The sequence below is a fragment of the Mus caroli genome, unplaced genomic scaffold (genome assembly GCF_978045245.1).
Source record: "Mus caroli unplaced genomic scaffold, Mus_caroli_1 scaffold_7, whole genome shotgun sequence".
In the NCBI taxonomy this organism is placed as follows: Eukaryota; Metazoa; Chordata; class Mammalia; order Rodentia; family Muridae; genus Mus; species Mus caroli.
In genome coordinates, this window is record NW_028227262.1 from 100,612,848 (window position 1) to 100,625,863 (window position 13,016).

A 13,016-nucleotide genomic window follows, 5' to 3' on the forward strand; every position below is an offset into this window, starting at 1 on the left:
AAGTGAGGAGTTTGCACCCCAAAATATGCCATACCTTTGTCGGGAGCAGTGCTCTGAGCTTCCCAGAGAGAACAAGACCTGAGCTGCTACCATGGCCTTTTATCTTGAATGTGGGGTCAACACAGAGGTGCCCTGGTGCCTGCATTGGTGCTTCCTTTCCGCCAGAATGGCCAGACAGAAGGTGACAAACACCCTCGGCTGTCTCCTTTCCTTGGGTTCCACAGCCTTTTCACAGAGCTCTAGGGCAAAGGCGAAACTTAAACACTGCTGGTGAGCCAATGTTCTAAAGTTTTGCTGCCCACTGTGTGTGAGAGAGGGAGGGGTGGGGACAGGAGAAGACTTCCCCAGGGGACATTTTAGAGTAACTAGATACAGTTATAGTGTCCTAAGCAGAAGCAGGGAAAGGTAGCCTGATGTTGTCTTGTGGGTAGAGTCAGAACTATCCAGGAACTCACCCACTACTTACTCACCAAAGCCCTACAATCCGTCTGATCACCTAGGGAAAACTTCATTCCTTCAAGGCCAGAAAACCCAGCTGAGATTCTAGAGGACCTCATTTGGCACCAGAGCTCTTAGGATCTAGGTCTGGTTTTAAAATGTAGTGTCTGGGCCTGCAGATATTTAGTGGGTAAAGGCACTTGCTGCCAAACTTGATGACCCGAGCTTGGTCAGATATAAGATAGCCAACTCCTGAAATGTAACCTCTGACCTCCACATGCATCCTGTGGTATGCACGGGCACACACACACATGGGAATGTGATATAACAACTCTTTTTTTTCAGAGTGCCATGTTTTGGAATGTGCACACATTGTGGAATGGCTAACCTAAGCTAGTTAATAGATGTATTAGCACACAAACATCCTGTGGAGGTGAGACTGCTTCAAATCTGCACCCACCAATTTTCTAGGAATCAATATGTTGTTAATAACTAGTTGCCATGTTTACACAAGGCCTCTCGATTACACTTTTTTTTGTCTTACTGGAATGCTCCAAGTGTTCCCAACGTCTCCCCAGGGAGAGACTCGTTAACCAGAGTGTGGCCTGAATTCACACAGCAGTCATCTGCTCCCACTTTTCTGATGTTACAAGTTGAACGGAACAGGAGCCTCTGCCAACTTACCATGTTCCCAGAAACCCAGAGTTTCATAAACAGTGAAGTCACTCAGGCAGGGAGCCTTCGGAGACAGCCACACCCACGAGGACTCACAGTCAGCCTCTCACACTTCCAGATTTTTCAGCAATTGGGGGGGGGGGAGAAACAAACAAAATCACCTGCAATCCACATGTCACAGCTTCTGGGGGAACAAAAACAGCCCCTACTTTACCTAGTGAGAACCTGGGTCCATGGGTGTCCCTGCCAACAGTTGGACTGTCCCAGTTCTGTGATGCTGAAACACAATGTCACAGGAGGTTGTAAGGAGGCCTGGAACAAGGGCAATAATGCTGCGGCCCCTTAGCTTTCTGCCTTTTGGTCTCCTGAGCAGTATCAGATCTGCAGGTCCTGCTCCGTAAACATCAGCCAGCATTGTTATTAAACAAGGATGTTTCAAGCGGGTGTGGTATGGGCTGAAGAACCATCACTACTTCTGCTCAAAGCCATTGATAAAGCCCTGATCTTGATTATCAGCAACCCCTCAAGTATTGCATGTATTGGACTATCTTTCTGGAGATGTGCCCCCTGCGCGCGCACAAACACACACACACACACACACACACACACACACACACACACACACTGCCCTCTGCTGGCCATGTGAGGCTTAAATTTGTTCAGGCCACCTCTGTCTCTCTAATAGGCTTTCTAATAGGTATGATTGATGGTCTCTATTCCAACTTTTCCCATTTTGGCCCTGCCATGGCTCAGAACTACTGTATCCTACACCACAGCCCCTTTGTGAATATCTTTAATCTAGGGACAGTCTGTGAGCCTATGATGACCTCTACCTCCCCCACAGGGAGCAGAAACAGGAGCAACCTCAGCACAGCCCCTCGGAAGCCCAAGGCCAAGTCCTGTGGACCACTCCTACCCTCAGGCAGGAAGCTGGGAAGGCAGATCTCAGCCTCAGATTTTTACCTATGAGGAAGGCTATTTGGGGGGGGGGGCATGGGGCTTGCTTTTCTGCACAGACCTGAAGCCACGCATGTTGTCCTTCAGGGCGGAAGCAAAGTGGTCGAAGCCCATGTGAACAAGCCCTAATCCTTATGCTCCTGCTGCCTTTAGTGTCAGCATTCCTGACATCCACTAAGAACCGTTACAGCAGTAAATCCCTCCTGTTTCCAAGATGTCTGCATATGTGCATCTCCAGTAACCTACCAGTGTCACTTGCAAGGACCTGAAGAGTGTTCATCAGAAATGCTCTCATTGAGCCGGGCATGGTGGCTCACGCCTTTAATCCCAACACTCGGGAGGCAGAGACAGGTGAATTTCTGAGTTTGAGGCCAGCCTGGTTATACAGAGTGAGTTCCAGGACAGCCAGGGCTACACAGAGAAATCCTGTCTCAAAAAAAAAAAAAAAAAGAAAGAAAGAAAGAAAGAAAGAAAGAAAGGAAGGAAGGAAGGAAGGAAGGAAGGAAGGAAGGAAGGAAGAAAGAAAGAAAGAAAGAAAGAAAGAAAGAAAGAAAGAAAGAAAGAAAGAAAGAAAGAAAGAAAGAAAGAAAGAAAGAAATTCCCTCATCACAGAGGACATGACCTCTCTCAACCTCTGGGAGAGCAAAGACCTAACTTCTCTCATCACAAGCCAACAACAACACAGCCTTGTTTCATTCACACTGACTGTCTGTGTATGTGGTGCTGGGCATAAAACCTAATCTTGTGCACATGTGGCAAGTATTCTGCCACTGAGGGCCTCTCTGGACCTTGTTTTGTGAGACAGGGTGGTAGGCACAAATTTTTCGCAACCGGTTTTTAATAAGGCTTCAACTTCTCCTCTACCCAGCAGATGTAGTGGGAGAGAAAAGTTATTAGGAGATGGGGGGAATGGATCTGTTCTTTAGGGGTGAGCAGTTCAGTCCCATAGCAAACACCAAATACAATTCAGCAGCTGCAGACCAGTCCTCTAGACAGGCAGACACCAGGCAGGAACCAGGAGCTTTCAGCAGACACCAGGCAACTGTAGTTCAACTACCAGGCTCACCAACCAGCCTGAGGTGAGGCCACAGAAGCAACAAGCTACCTCAGGAACCTCATGAGCAGCTCTTGGGCGAGTTTCTCTCAATGTCCGAGTTATCACAAGTTGAGCTCAACAACACTATGTAAGGTGAACCAATACATGCGTGTCTTTAGTGAAGAACATCAAGGTGAAGCAAACCAAAGCTCAGTGCCAGTCTCCCACTGTCTGTGGGTATTTATACTCCTTCATCAAGAGTTCTTGTATGTGTCTGCTATAGCCAAATATCGGGAAAACAGTCTTTCATGGGTTTGCCTTAGCAAGACATCCTTTCACCTGTGTACCCCAGCAAAACACCATTTGGGATAACCAACTTTCCAAAGAACTAGAAGTTTCCATGTCACGGGGTTTAAATAGTCCAGACTGGCCATACAGCCATTATCCTTATGACTGTCTCCTGAGTGCTGGGATTATAGGTGTGTGCTACCACACCTGACTTAATAGCCTTCTGAAATCCTGACCTTCCTTTTTCCTTATTTGATTTGATCCCCTGGTCATACCTCTCCCGACTCCCTTATTCTCTCTGAAATGTTCTCTCCCTAGCGGAAAAAATGTGATTAGAGTTCAGAGCCTTCTCTAGAGAGGTTCTTAAATGAAATCTATGTTGTAGCTTTAATGACCAGTCTTCTCTATATATTTTAGTGTGTGTGTGTGCATGTATTTCTCTGTGTGTATGCACATGCATGTATCTCTGTGTGCCACACCAACTCTGGTGGAGTTCATAAAACTTGCACAGGCTCAGCAATTGCTATTTGCGGTGGGGTGATGTGTGCTCTTTCCTTCTTCTTCGTGGCTTTCTTGGCCCTTATTGCTGATTCTGATAAAATCATTACCATGATTAATCAAGGATAAAGTATTTGGGGATGTGATTAATGCATTGCAGCAACAGGAATCATTTGTAGAAAATCCAGGTGATGTTGATAATCATAGAGTTCAAGCTTTAAGGGGGCCTAAAAGTCCCATTCACGATGAGCAAGAGATTAGTAAGAATGAGCTAGGCATTCCTGTAAGAATAGTTGGTGGAAGGAAACAGTATTTAATTAGAGGCAGATGGTGGGCCCCTCCTATATATGAGGGGCCCTATAAGTTAAGAACAACTGCAGGACCTTTACCTTATACAGGGGCCTGTGATGAGGATGGAGATAGATGGGTAAATATTAATAGAGAGAGAATTTTATACTATACATTAAATTTTATGGAGTGACTTGCCAGAGCAAGGCCTCCTTGGTGTGTGATGACAAAGAGAGGTCAGAGAGCAATCATAAGACAAATACAGAGCTTTTGGAGAAATCATAAGAGCCTGTTCTCTAAAGAGAGTTTTGTAGAAGCAGTCACAACATTTCCAAATTGGCCAGAAGGCCCATAGGATTGTGAAGTTGGTATAAGTTAAAGTTAAACTTCTGACTGTATTGTGTAAGCCTTTGGCTGGCAGAATGCTAAGCCTAGGCTGACCACTGTCTGGGTACCAGGAGGGTTCCCAAGAGCTGCTTCCTGTTTTATTCTTCTGGTTAAAAACTTGTTAGTGTTTATCTTTGGAGCGTGAGATGCTCCATGTAGTGGCCTGTAGCCCAAAACTGTGTTCCTGATTAGAGTGTACATAACCTCAGCTGAAGGTAAAGCAAATCGCAGCAGCTTCAAACCTCTCGTGTTTGTGTCTGGCACTGCGCCGAATCCTTACCTACCTGAGTACCGAGACCCTGATTCTCTCACGGAAGGAGAGCCCGCACTGGGTGGTCCATGGCATCTGTGTGTGTGTGTGTGTGTGTGTTTGTGTACATGCACATGCATGTCTCTGTGTGTGTGTGTGTGCATGCACATGCATGCATCTCTATGTGTGTGCATGCACATGCATGTATCTCCGTGTGTGTGCATGCACATGCATGTATCTATGTGTGTATGTGTGTGTGTGCATGCGCATGCATGTGGCTGGGTGGCTGGGTGCCATAGTGGACATGTGAGGGTCAGAGGACAACTTGCAGGACATGGTTCTTCCATTATGAGAATCACACTTCACAGTAAGTGCCTTCACTCACCGAGTCACTTCACAGGTCAACTGTTGTGAGGTTTTGATGAAGCCCCTGCTAGTCCTGCATATTCTCACCTTGAGCGTGGAGGGAAACGCCTTGATAGAACATAGATCTTGGCAAAGGTGTAGGGGACCTAATCTTACCAGAGGGTGAGTAGGCACATACTCTCTGCCCTCACTCCTGGCCCTGCTGTGTTAGAGTCTATGACTAACATGGGCCTGAGTGGAACTTCCCAGCTCAGATAAATCCTCTGCTTGAGACCTCATAGCTTTCTCCAAGCTCATGTACAGCCAGAGGCCAGAGGGACTCCATGAAATCTCTAGACCCTGTGAGGGTCTTTCCATGAGCACTTGCTTTAAACAGCTTGTTCTGTGCCTGACACATATAGTCTCCATCCTGGACCCCCGTAAGCCAGTGCCTGGGTCAAAGCCTTCCTCTATCTCCACAGCTCGCTGACTTCTCTGAGAATGGCTTGAGCATGCTATACACTGTGGGAACCAATAGTAGCAGTATCTTTGTTTCTATAGCTGTCTCCTAACCATAGCAGGGCATTCTTTGTCTCTGCAGCTCTAAATGGAACCAATGGATGTGCAGAAGAAAGGACACTAGAGAAAGTCACAGAAAGTGAGCTGCTGCCAGGCCTGAGCAGGCCAAAGGCTACCCGGGGAGTATTTCTTCAGTCTTCACCCTCCAAGGACAGAGGCTGCTGCTGGGAGCACAATGACTTCTGGTCACAGACACATATATCAGGTATCACCCAAAGGACTGCTGTCAAACCAGCACCAAGACGTTCCAAGTCCAAAACAACAGCTGGAAGGAGAAAGCAGCTATTGCAGAGAAGCCACCTCTAGCCCCCTGCTCGGGCCAAATCGGATCTTAGGCACCTCAGACCTAAGCCCAGACAACAGGCATGCAGCAGGCTGGGTCTGGCTGGGTTCCAGTAGGAAGTACTAAAGAAATGGTCCCCTACACCCAGGATCAGGGAAGATCAGAGAGCAAAGGTTAGTGGTTAAGGTGCCACTTGAATAAGCCTTGGTCTTCCTCCTATTGCACAGATACTGGGCTATGCACAGGGCAGAGCCAAACTCTCCCCCAGATCTCAAGAAAGTGTGAGGGTCCTCGGTGCCAAGTCCCAGAAGAGCAGCCCCTTTTCCTATCCCCAGAGCTACCAGTAAACAGAAAACATCTGAGCAGAGGGGACAAAGAGACAAACCAAAACCATGTGGCAGCTGGCAAATTGAGCAGAGGCCAGACGTTTGGCTACTAAACCAATCTTGCATCACCATGATTTATTAGACAGGAATCAGCTTTTCAACACGAGTCATGCTCACCATGCCCCACCCCCACAGGAAGGCTTCAGGAGTCAGGGTAGGACGGGATGGGTTGCTCACAGAAGCCCCAGCCGCAGATCTGAGCCACCAGCACACCTAATGCCCAGCAATCTGAGCTACAGTGCATTCTGCTGCCACTCCCCAAACGATCCCCCTAGAAGGGGAGGGAGACCAAATAAATAGTCAATAGATAATCAAGACTGGGCTTTCTTCCCCTGGGAACTCAAACAGCCACTGGTTAGGAGCCATGGATTGTGTAGGCCTCTGTCCTAGCAAGTCCTGGCAACTCAGGCAAGAATGCCCTACTCACCCTCTCAGAGAGGTGAGGGCATGGGCTGGAGGAATGCCCTGGGCTGATCCTCTGTCATTTACATTTTCTGTCTCGCTGTGCTTGGCACAGAGCCATATGAGTGAGCTTAGGGACAGAGGGTCCCAAAAACCAGGGAGGCATAGTGCTAGTAGTACCCCAGAAATGTCACCTTTGTCTGTCCCCCAACCTCAACTCCAAATCTCTTCAATGGTACTGGGATCTGCCCCACCACAACCCAATGAAGAGTGGCAAAAAGGGTTGTACCCCAACTGACAGGTACCAGGGAGTGGGCGATCTTATCTACAGAGGGAGAGGAAAGTGACTAGAACATTCCAAAGACACACTACCTGCCTCCCATGCCAAGGGATTTCCCTGCTGCTAAAGGCTAAACATGGAGGCTTTGATCCTGGCTGTGCTGGGTTTTTGGTGTGACTGCTTCTTGAGGACATCAGCATCTCCAGGAATGTCACATCTACAAGTGTCAGAGACTAAATGGATATAATTCACTTCAGAGCTGGAGGAGGCCTGTGACCCTGACTCAATATTTCAACACGGTGGAGACAGAGTTGAAAAGTCAAGAGATTTTGGGCCACATGTCCCTTCTCCACAACGACTCAAGTCCTTTCAGGGACTGGGATGAGTCCTGCCTTCTGCTCCCTGGATGAAAACAGATACCAGCAGGTCCAGCTCCTTGGCCAGGATCTGCTTGGAAGAAAGAGGGAAGTGCCAAGTGTGGGGATTTAAGCTCAGGTAAGCTCCCACTGTGGCCTGACTGAGCACGGGGCTTGCCCAACATGGAGGGTCACTAATAGCTGGGAACACAGGGGAAACTGAAACCAGAAACTGAAACCAGGTTGGCTCTGGGGGGTATGGATCCCACAGCACGCTGGCAGGAGATCACAGGACGGTCATACTGATGGGTGGGGCCAGAGGGAATGCAGGGTCTCCAGGGACATCAAGGCTGGGCCATTCACCATTCACAGCAGAGCATCTGAAAAGCACATACCATTAAGAATTACCACTGAGACAGCCTTCACCTCCCCCGCCCCGCCCCTGCCCTGACTCACCCCACAACCCCCCACCCCCACACCGTTCCTTGGAAAGCTCTTCAGACTACTAGCATTGCCTTTCATTCCCCTTGCTAAATAAACTAATCCCTGAGTCCAGAGGAAGCCCCTGTGGTGGCCCTGATCCCCTTCCCCCCACCACAGGCCCCTCAGTTCGCTCTCAAGTCAGTCCTTCCCTTCATACCTGAGGCCAGAAGCCAGCTGATCACCCCAGGGGTCACTCCCACAGGAAACGCACGTACCAGATGGTCTCATTCTTCAGTTGTGGCCCAAACAGGGGGTTCAGTTGGGCCAAGATGGCGATGAGCCAGCTGCCAGGATAGCAGAGTGAGAGGGGTACTGGACACAGAGGGACCCACCATACCCAACATACCAAGGGAGGACTCGGCTACTCTCTTTCAAAGAGCATGGCAGGGTCTGTGTCCTAGTTGGTACAGGGAATGGGTTCAGGATTTGTGGATTTTGATATGAGTTTATTTTATTTTCTCTAGGTATATAATGTCCCTGAGCTGGGGCTGGACCCAGGGTGAGGGTGTCCTTGGGCCTTAAGAAGCCACCCCAGCTCTGTCACACACACTCTGCTGCCCCCTAGTGGTTACACTGGCTCTATTACAAATACCCAGCACTTGTTAGCAGTATGATGACGCCCTGACTTCTGTATGACTGAGTCTAGAGTAGAGCATGAAAACTGTGTTTGAACAACCAATCTGGAGGATTCTGATGCCCAGTTAGGAGCAGATACTACTGAACTGGTCCACAACTTATGTATCTCACAGCTCAGCTGGGGGCACCACAAACTGCAACTGTCAACTGAGGCAGAATCAGACCCAACTAGTGGTCACCATAGCTCCCAGCTCTTGGGGAAGGCAATACTCACAAGAGGTAACAGCAGACAGCAGTAGCTACCAGCATGGTGATGATCACCCTGGAACAGCAAAGAAGGAAAAGTGCATTGGTACACAGGGCCAGAAAAACAGTTCCCTGTGTCAGCCCTCCTGGTGCTACCTGAACACCAGCATCTCCAGGATGCTGGGGTCCACTCCAAGTAAGAATTACAAGGTTGTCTACATCCAAACTGTGTTGTAAATCTCTCCCTTCTCCATCAGCAAACACCTCTCCATCTGTATGCTGGAGAAGGCTTGCCCACACTCCATCTGTGGCCGCCCACCAGAGGATGGCCTCAAAATTCATCCAGCAACATCAAAGAAAACAAAAGACCACAGTACAAGGCAAGAAGCAAGGGCACAGCCACTGTTGACAGAGGCTGTACTGTTATTAAAAAAAAAAAAAAAAAAAGCAGGGGCTTTGGATCCACTCAGGAAATCAGAGAGAGAGAATCTTACAACACAGCTAAAGGGACAAGAAGGAGCTCACCAGGACTTCCAGAAGAGATGACATGGAGGGTGATTACAAAGTTAAGTCCAGTTTAAATCGTGTGTGTGTGTGTGTGTGTGTGTGTGTGTGTGTGTGTGTGTGTGTACACACTTGTGTGCTGGCTTCCAAAAGCCAGAAAGGGCCCTAGATCTCCTGAAGCCTTAGATCTCCTGGAGCCATAGTTAAAACAGTTGTGAGTCTCTCAATATGGGTACCAGATTCTGGTCCTCTGGAAGCAGAAGGTGCTCTGTCTAGCAATCTCTCCAGGCAGCTTCACATTTGTAGGAATAAAGGCGATGCCCATCCGTCTATGCCTCCAGTTTAGGCTAAGTCTAATCCAAGGCAGAGCCTAAGCACTTCAAGGTGGTGCTGAACGGATTAGTGCCCCAGCCCTCCCTTAACACTACAAGGCGGCTGGGACCACTCCTGGCTGTACAGTGGATTGTCAGTGCTGAGAAAATGGACAAAGGGCAAAGTGTGAGGCTTTCGTGACTTGAGAGGCTAACGGGAGAAGGGGCTGTCATGTGGTGCAGAAAATCTGCTAGGAACCTTCCGAAAATGAAGGCAGCTAAAATCATCCAGTATACAAACACAGCATGCCCAGGACATTGCTTAGGGCAGACCTCACACCAGCCTTATAAAGCAGGTGTTGCCAGAGCCCCTATTTTCCTCAGTGAAGAAACTGAGGCCTGGCATTTGCCCAATGTCACACAAGAATAAGCAAGGAGTGTCCATATGCAGCCTTTACCGACTGCATGGGTGTGGGTGACCTTTAGCCACCTGCTTGCCCTGAATTCTGAATCTATCCGTTCACCCAGCCCTCTAGCCTGTTTCCTGGCTGCCCCAGCCCAGGTGCAGAGATCTGGAAGAAGTCATGTAGGGGCGTCTCTGTGAGGGCATGAATTGCAGGGTAGCAAGCTGGGGACCCAGTGTTAATGGGTGAACCCAGCTAGGGGACAGGGAAGCGTCTGCAGGGAATCGAGGCCTGCTCGCCTTTCTTACCCGCGATTGGGTCCTTTGGGCACGAACCAGGGCCCAGCGATGCCGATGAGGCCCCAGAATGTGGTGAAGATGATGACAGGGAGGGCAAAGGAATGGGCTGTCATGGCTGGGTGCGCGATGCTCAGGTAGGGTATCAGATCGAAAGGCAGACTCTCTAAGCAGGTGCAAGTCCCGGCAGAGGGCTGTGCGCATGCGCAATGGTATCCCAGCCGGGAAGGCCCTGGACCAAGCGAATCTGCGCTCGCGCATCCCTGAACAGCGTCCGCTGGGAGCGCAGCCTGCTCGCCGCTGTCACGCAGAACCAAGGGCGGGACTTCCGAGGAACCTTTCCCTTGATTGGCTGAGTCGGGTTTGCTCCGAATTTGCAGGTGATTCTAGGCTTGGGTTTGCGCTTTCCTTTCTTATTCTCGCTATGAAGTGGCAGGTCACTTGCAGCCCAAGGTGGCTGGGGACAGGATTGGAGGAGACCCTAACCAGAACGGAGACTTTGTGGGGACCACAGGGGTTTCGACCAGAGGACTTCGTGGAGCTGAGAGGCCACAAACTTGGCCAGAGCTAAAACCTCCCCTCAGCGAAGTGAAGCTTGCAGTCCTGTGCAGAGCTCATTGCTTCACTGAACCTTGGAGATGCCCAGCTTCTGGATCAGGCTACAGTAGTTAGACTATTCTTCCTCTATGGTAGGGGTTCAGGCGATCTGTGTGGAACATAGCAAGACTTGGGACCCTTGAGGCCAGCCACTCCTGAAGGGCTGCAGTCCGGGTGGGACCTGGAGGGGGAAACCACGTCAGCACAGTAGTGATTCTTGAAAGGAGGTGTGCCGCAGCTGGGGACAGATCTTATGTTTCCCTGGGAACGACCTCCAAGCCTACCTGTGCAAACTTAAATGCTGCGTATCCAGTTATCTGTATGAAGAAGAAAGATAAAGGCCTATCTTACACTAAGTCCAGATTGGAAAGTCGTCATGGAAGGCCTCTCAGGAAAATTCCACAACAGGATGGCCCAGGCAGGTAGTTAGCCTTGCTCACAGAACTTGACAGGCAATAGCCAACACTGGTACTCTGTCCATCCATCTTCATAATGGACTCTGACATTGTTTTTTCCCACAGGTATACTTCCTGGATTTTCTGTAGCCGGTCCCCTGAGCTGTGGTCTAGTAGTTTCTGCTGCAGGGAAAGATTAAGGTGACAGCAGGAACACAGTCTCTGGGTTCTCCTGTATAGATAAATTCTCTCATTGTTCTGACAAAATAAACTTAAGGAAGGGTTCATTTTGGCTCTAATTTCACCATGGTGGGGAAGACACTGGGGCAGTCAGTCACACTGCATCCACAGTCAGGAAGCAAAGAGAGATGAACCCTGGTGCTCAGCTTGCTCCCTGTTTAACCCATAGGATCAGCTACCCACAGTGTGTCTTCCATCTCAACCAAAGACAGGCATGCCCAGAGATTTGTTTCCTAGGTGATTCTAGATCCAGTTAACAGTGTTGTATCACTCTGCAAGCAGCGGTATCCCACTGCCCTTGCCTGAGCTGCAGGGCTTCAGTGTTCTTACCCTACTGGGGTCACTTCTTTGAGTCAGGACGCTGACTCACACTTAACCCCAGCTGTGCCATCCTGCTGCCACTTCCTCAGAGAGGTCTCGCTGGGACTACGGGAGAAAGACGCTGACGGAAAGTTACTGCTTTGCTACATGACAGCGACATTGCCTTCTCACAGAGCTAGATACCCACGTAGGAGAAGAGTCTAGATAAACATGGAGGCAACTGACATCCCCTAATGATTCTGTGGGCTGAAACTTGATCCTGGATTCTTTAGGTGACTGGAACAGCTGGCCAGCCTGAACCAATGTGATGAGAACTTTGAGAGCCACACAGACATGGCCACTGTGACACATCCTGAGAGAGGGGGTTTTCTATAAATCTCTGTGCCAGAGGTCTTCCACATAATCCAAGGGGACCTCTGAAAGCACGGGTAGGGTGTACATACCCAAAACACTGGCAGTATCTTCTCTCCAGCCAGCCCTATGGAGCCTGAATGTGGCTCAGGACCACAGGAAACACTAGCAAAGGCTGCTGGGAGGTCTTTGTCCCCAAATAACGAGTCACTTTCAGGCACCCATGCTTGGGTGCAGAGGTGAATGTACCCTTGGGTACTGAGGGTGGCAAGAGTTATGGATAGAGGCAGCGTTCTAAGAGCCAAGTGAGAAGCCCATTGGTGGGACTGGCACGGGAAAGCCTTCTCAGGTCTGAGGATTTTGTTTAGCCATGGTTAGGCTCACATTGAGGAGGCTCTGTCTCAAGAGTCCTCAACAACAGACACTGACACCAGGAAGGTACGATGCATCAGGTAGCTGCACCCTGGGTTCCTCTCACACTTGAAGAAGGCAGAGGCTCAGCAGGCTCTCAGGTCTCAGCTCACCACACTCACCTTCCAGCATATTCCTAAAGGAGGCTACCTTGCTTTGTGGCAGGTGCTGCCTCTCCTAGGAGCTTTCCTAAGAAAATGCAAGGTCCACCCCGGTGGAGACTGCCTATGGCTACCTGTTTCTAGATTATAGCCACCTGCCTCCTTGGAAGGCCAGGGAGGACCCTCCAGCACCACCGTGGGCTGCCTCTAAGTTAGCAGCTACACAGCTGTAGCCCAGAAACAGCCACACATATACTGTTGCCTCCAGTGGCGCTTTAGTGCCAGTGAAAACCACACATGCTGCTGATACGCTATGATCGAGTCTCTCCTGG

General features: G+C 49.6%; 1 protein-coding gene across 1 annotated transcript; it reads right to left on the reverse strand.

The window, feature by feature from the left end:
- Positions 1–6,969: 6,969 nt before the first annotated feature.
- On the reverse strand, positions 6,970–10,518 carry Atp6v0e2 (ATPase H+ transporting V0 subunit e2). The gene is made up of 4 exons (XM_021164648.2): positions 10,281–10,518; positions 8,782–8,829; positions 8,089–8,215; positions 6,970–7,828 (listed from the first exon to the last, which is right to left on the reverse strand). The coding sequence occupies exons 1-3, from the start codon at positions 10,382–10,384 to the stop codon at positions 8,122–8,124; spliced, it is 246 nt and encodes an 81-aa protein (XP_021020307.1). The 5' UTR covers positions 10,385–10,518; the 3' UTR covers positions 6,970–7,828; positions 8,089–8,121.
- Between the last annotated feature and the right edge of the window lie 2,498 nt (positions 10,519–13,016).

Bases quoted from the DNA above. Each gene is read 5' to 3' on its own strand.
- Atp6v0e2 (XM_021164648.2), bottom strand. From the start codon at position 10,384: ATGACAGCCCATTCCTTTGCCCTCCCTGTCATCATCTTCACCACATTC. The intron at 8,830-10,280 runs GTAAGAAAGGCG...TTGCTGTTCCAG, and splicing joins CCCAAAGGACCCAATCGCGG to GGTGATCATCACCATGCTGG. The intron at 8,216-8,781 runs GTGAGTATTGCC...CTATCCTGGCAG, and splicing joins GCTGTCTGCTGTTACCTCTT to CTGGCTCATCGCCATCTTGG.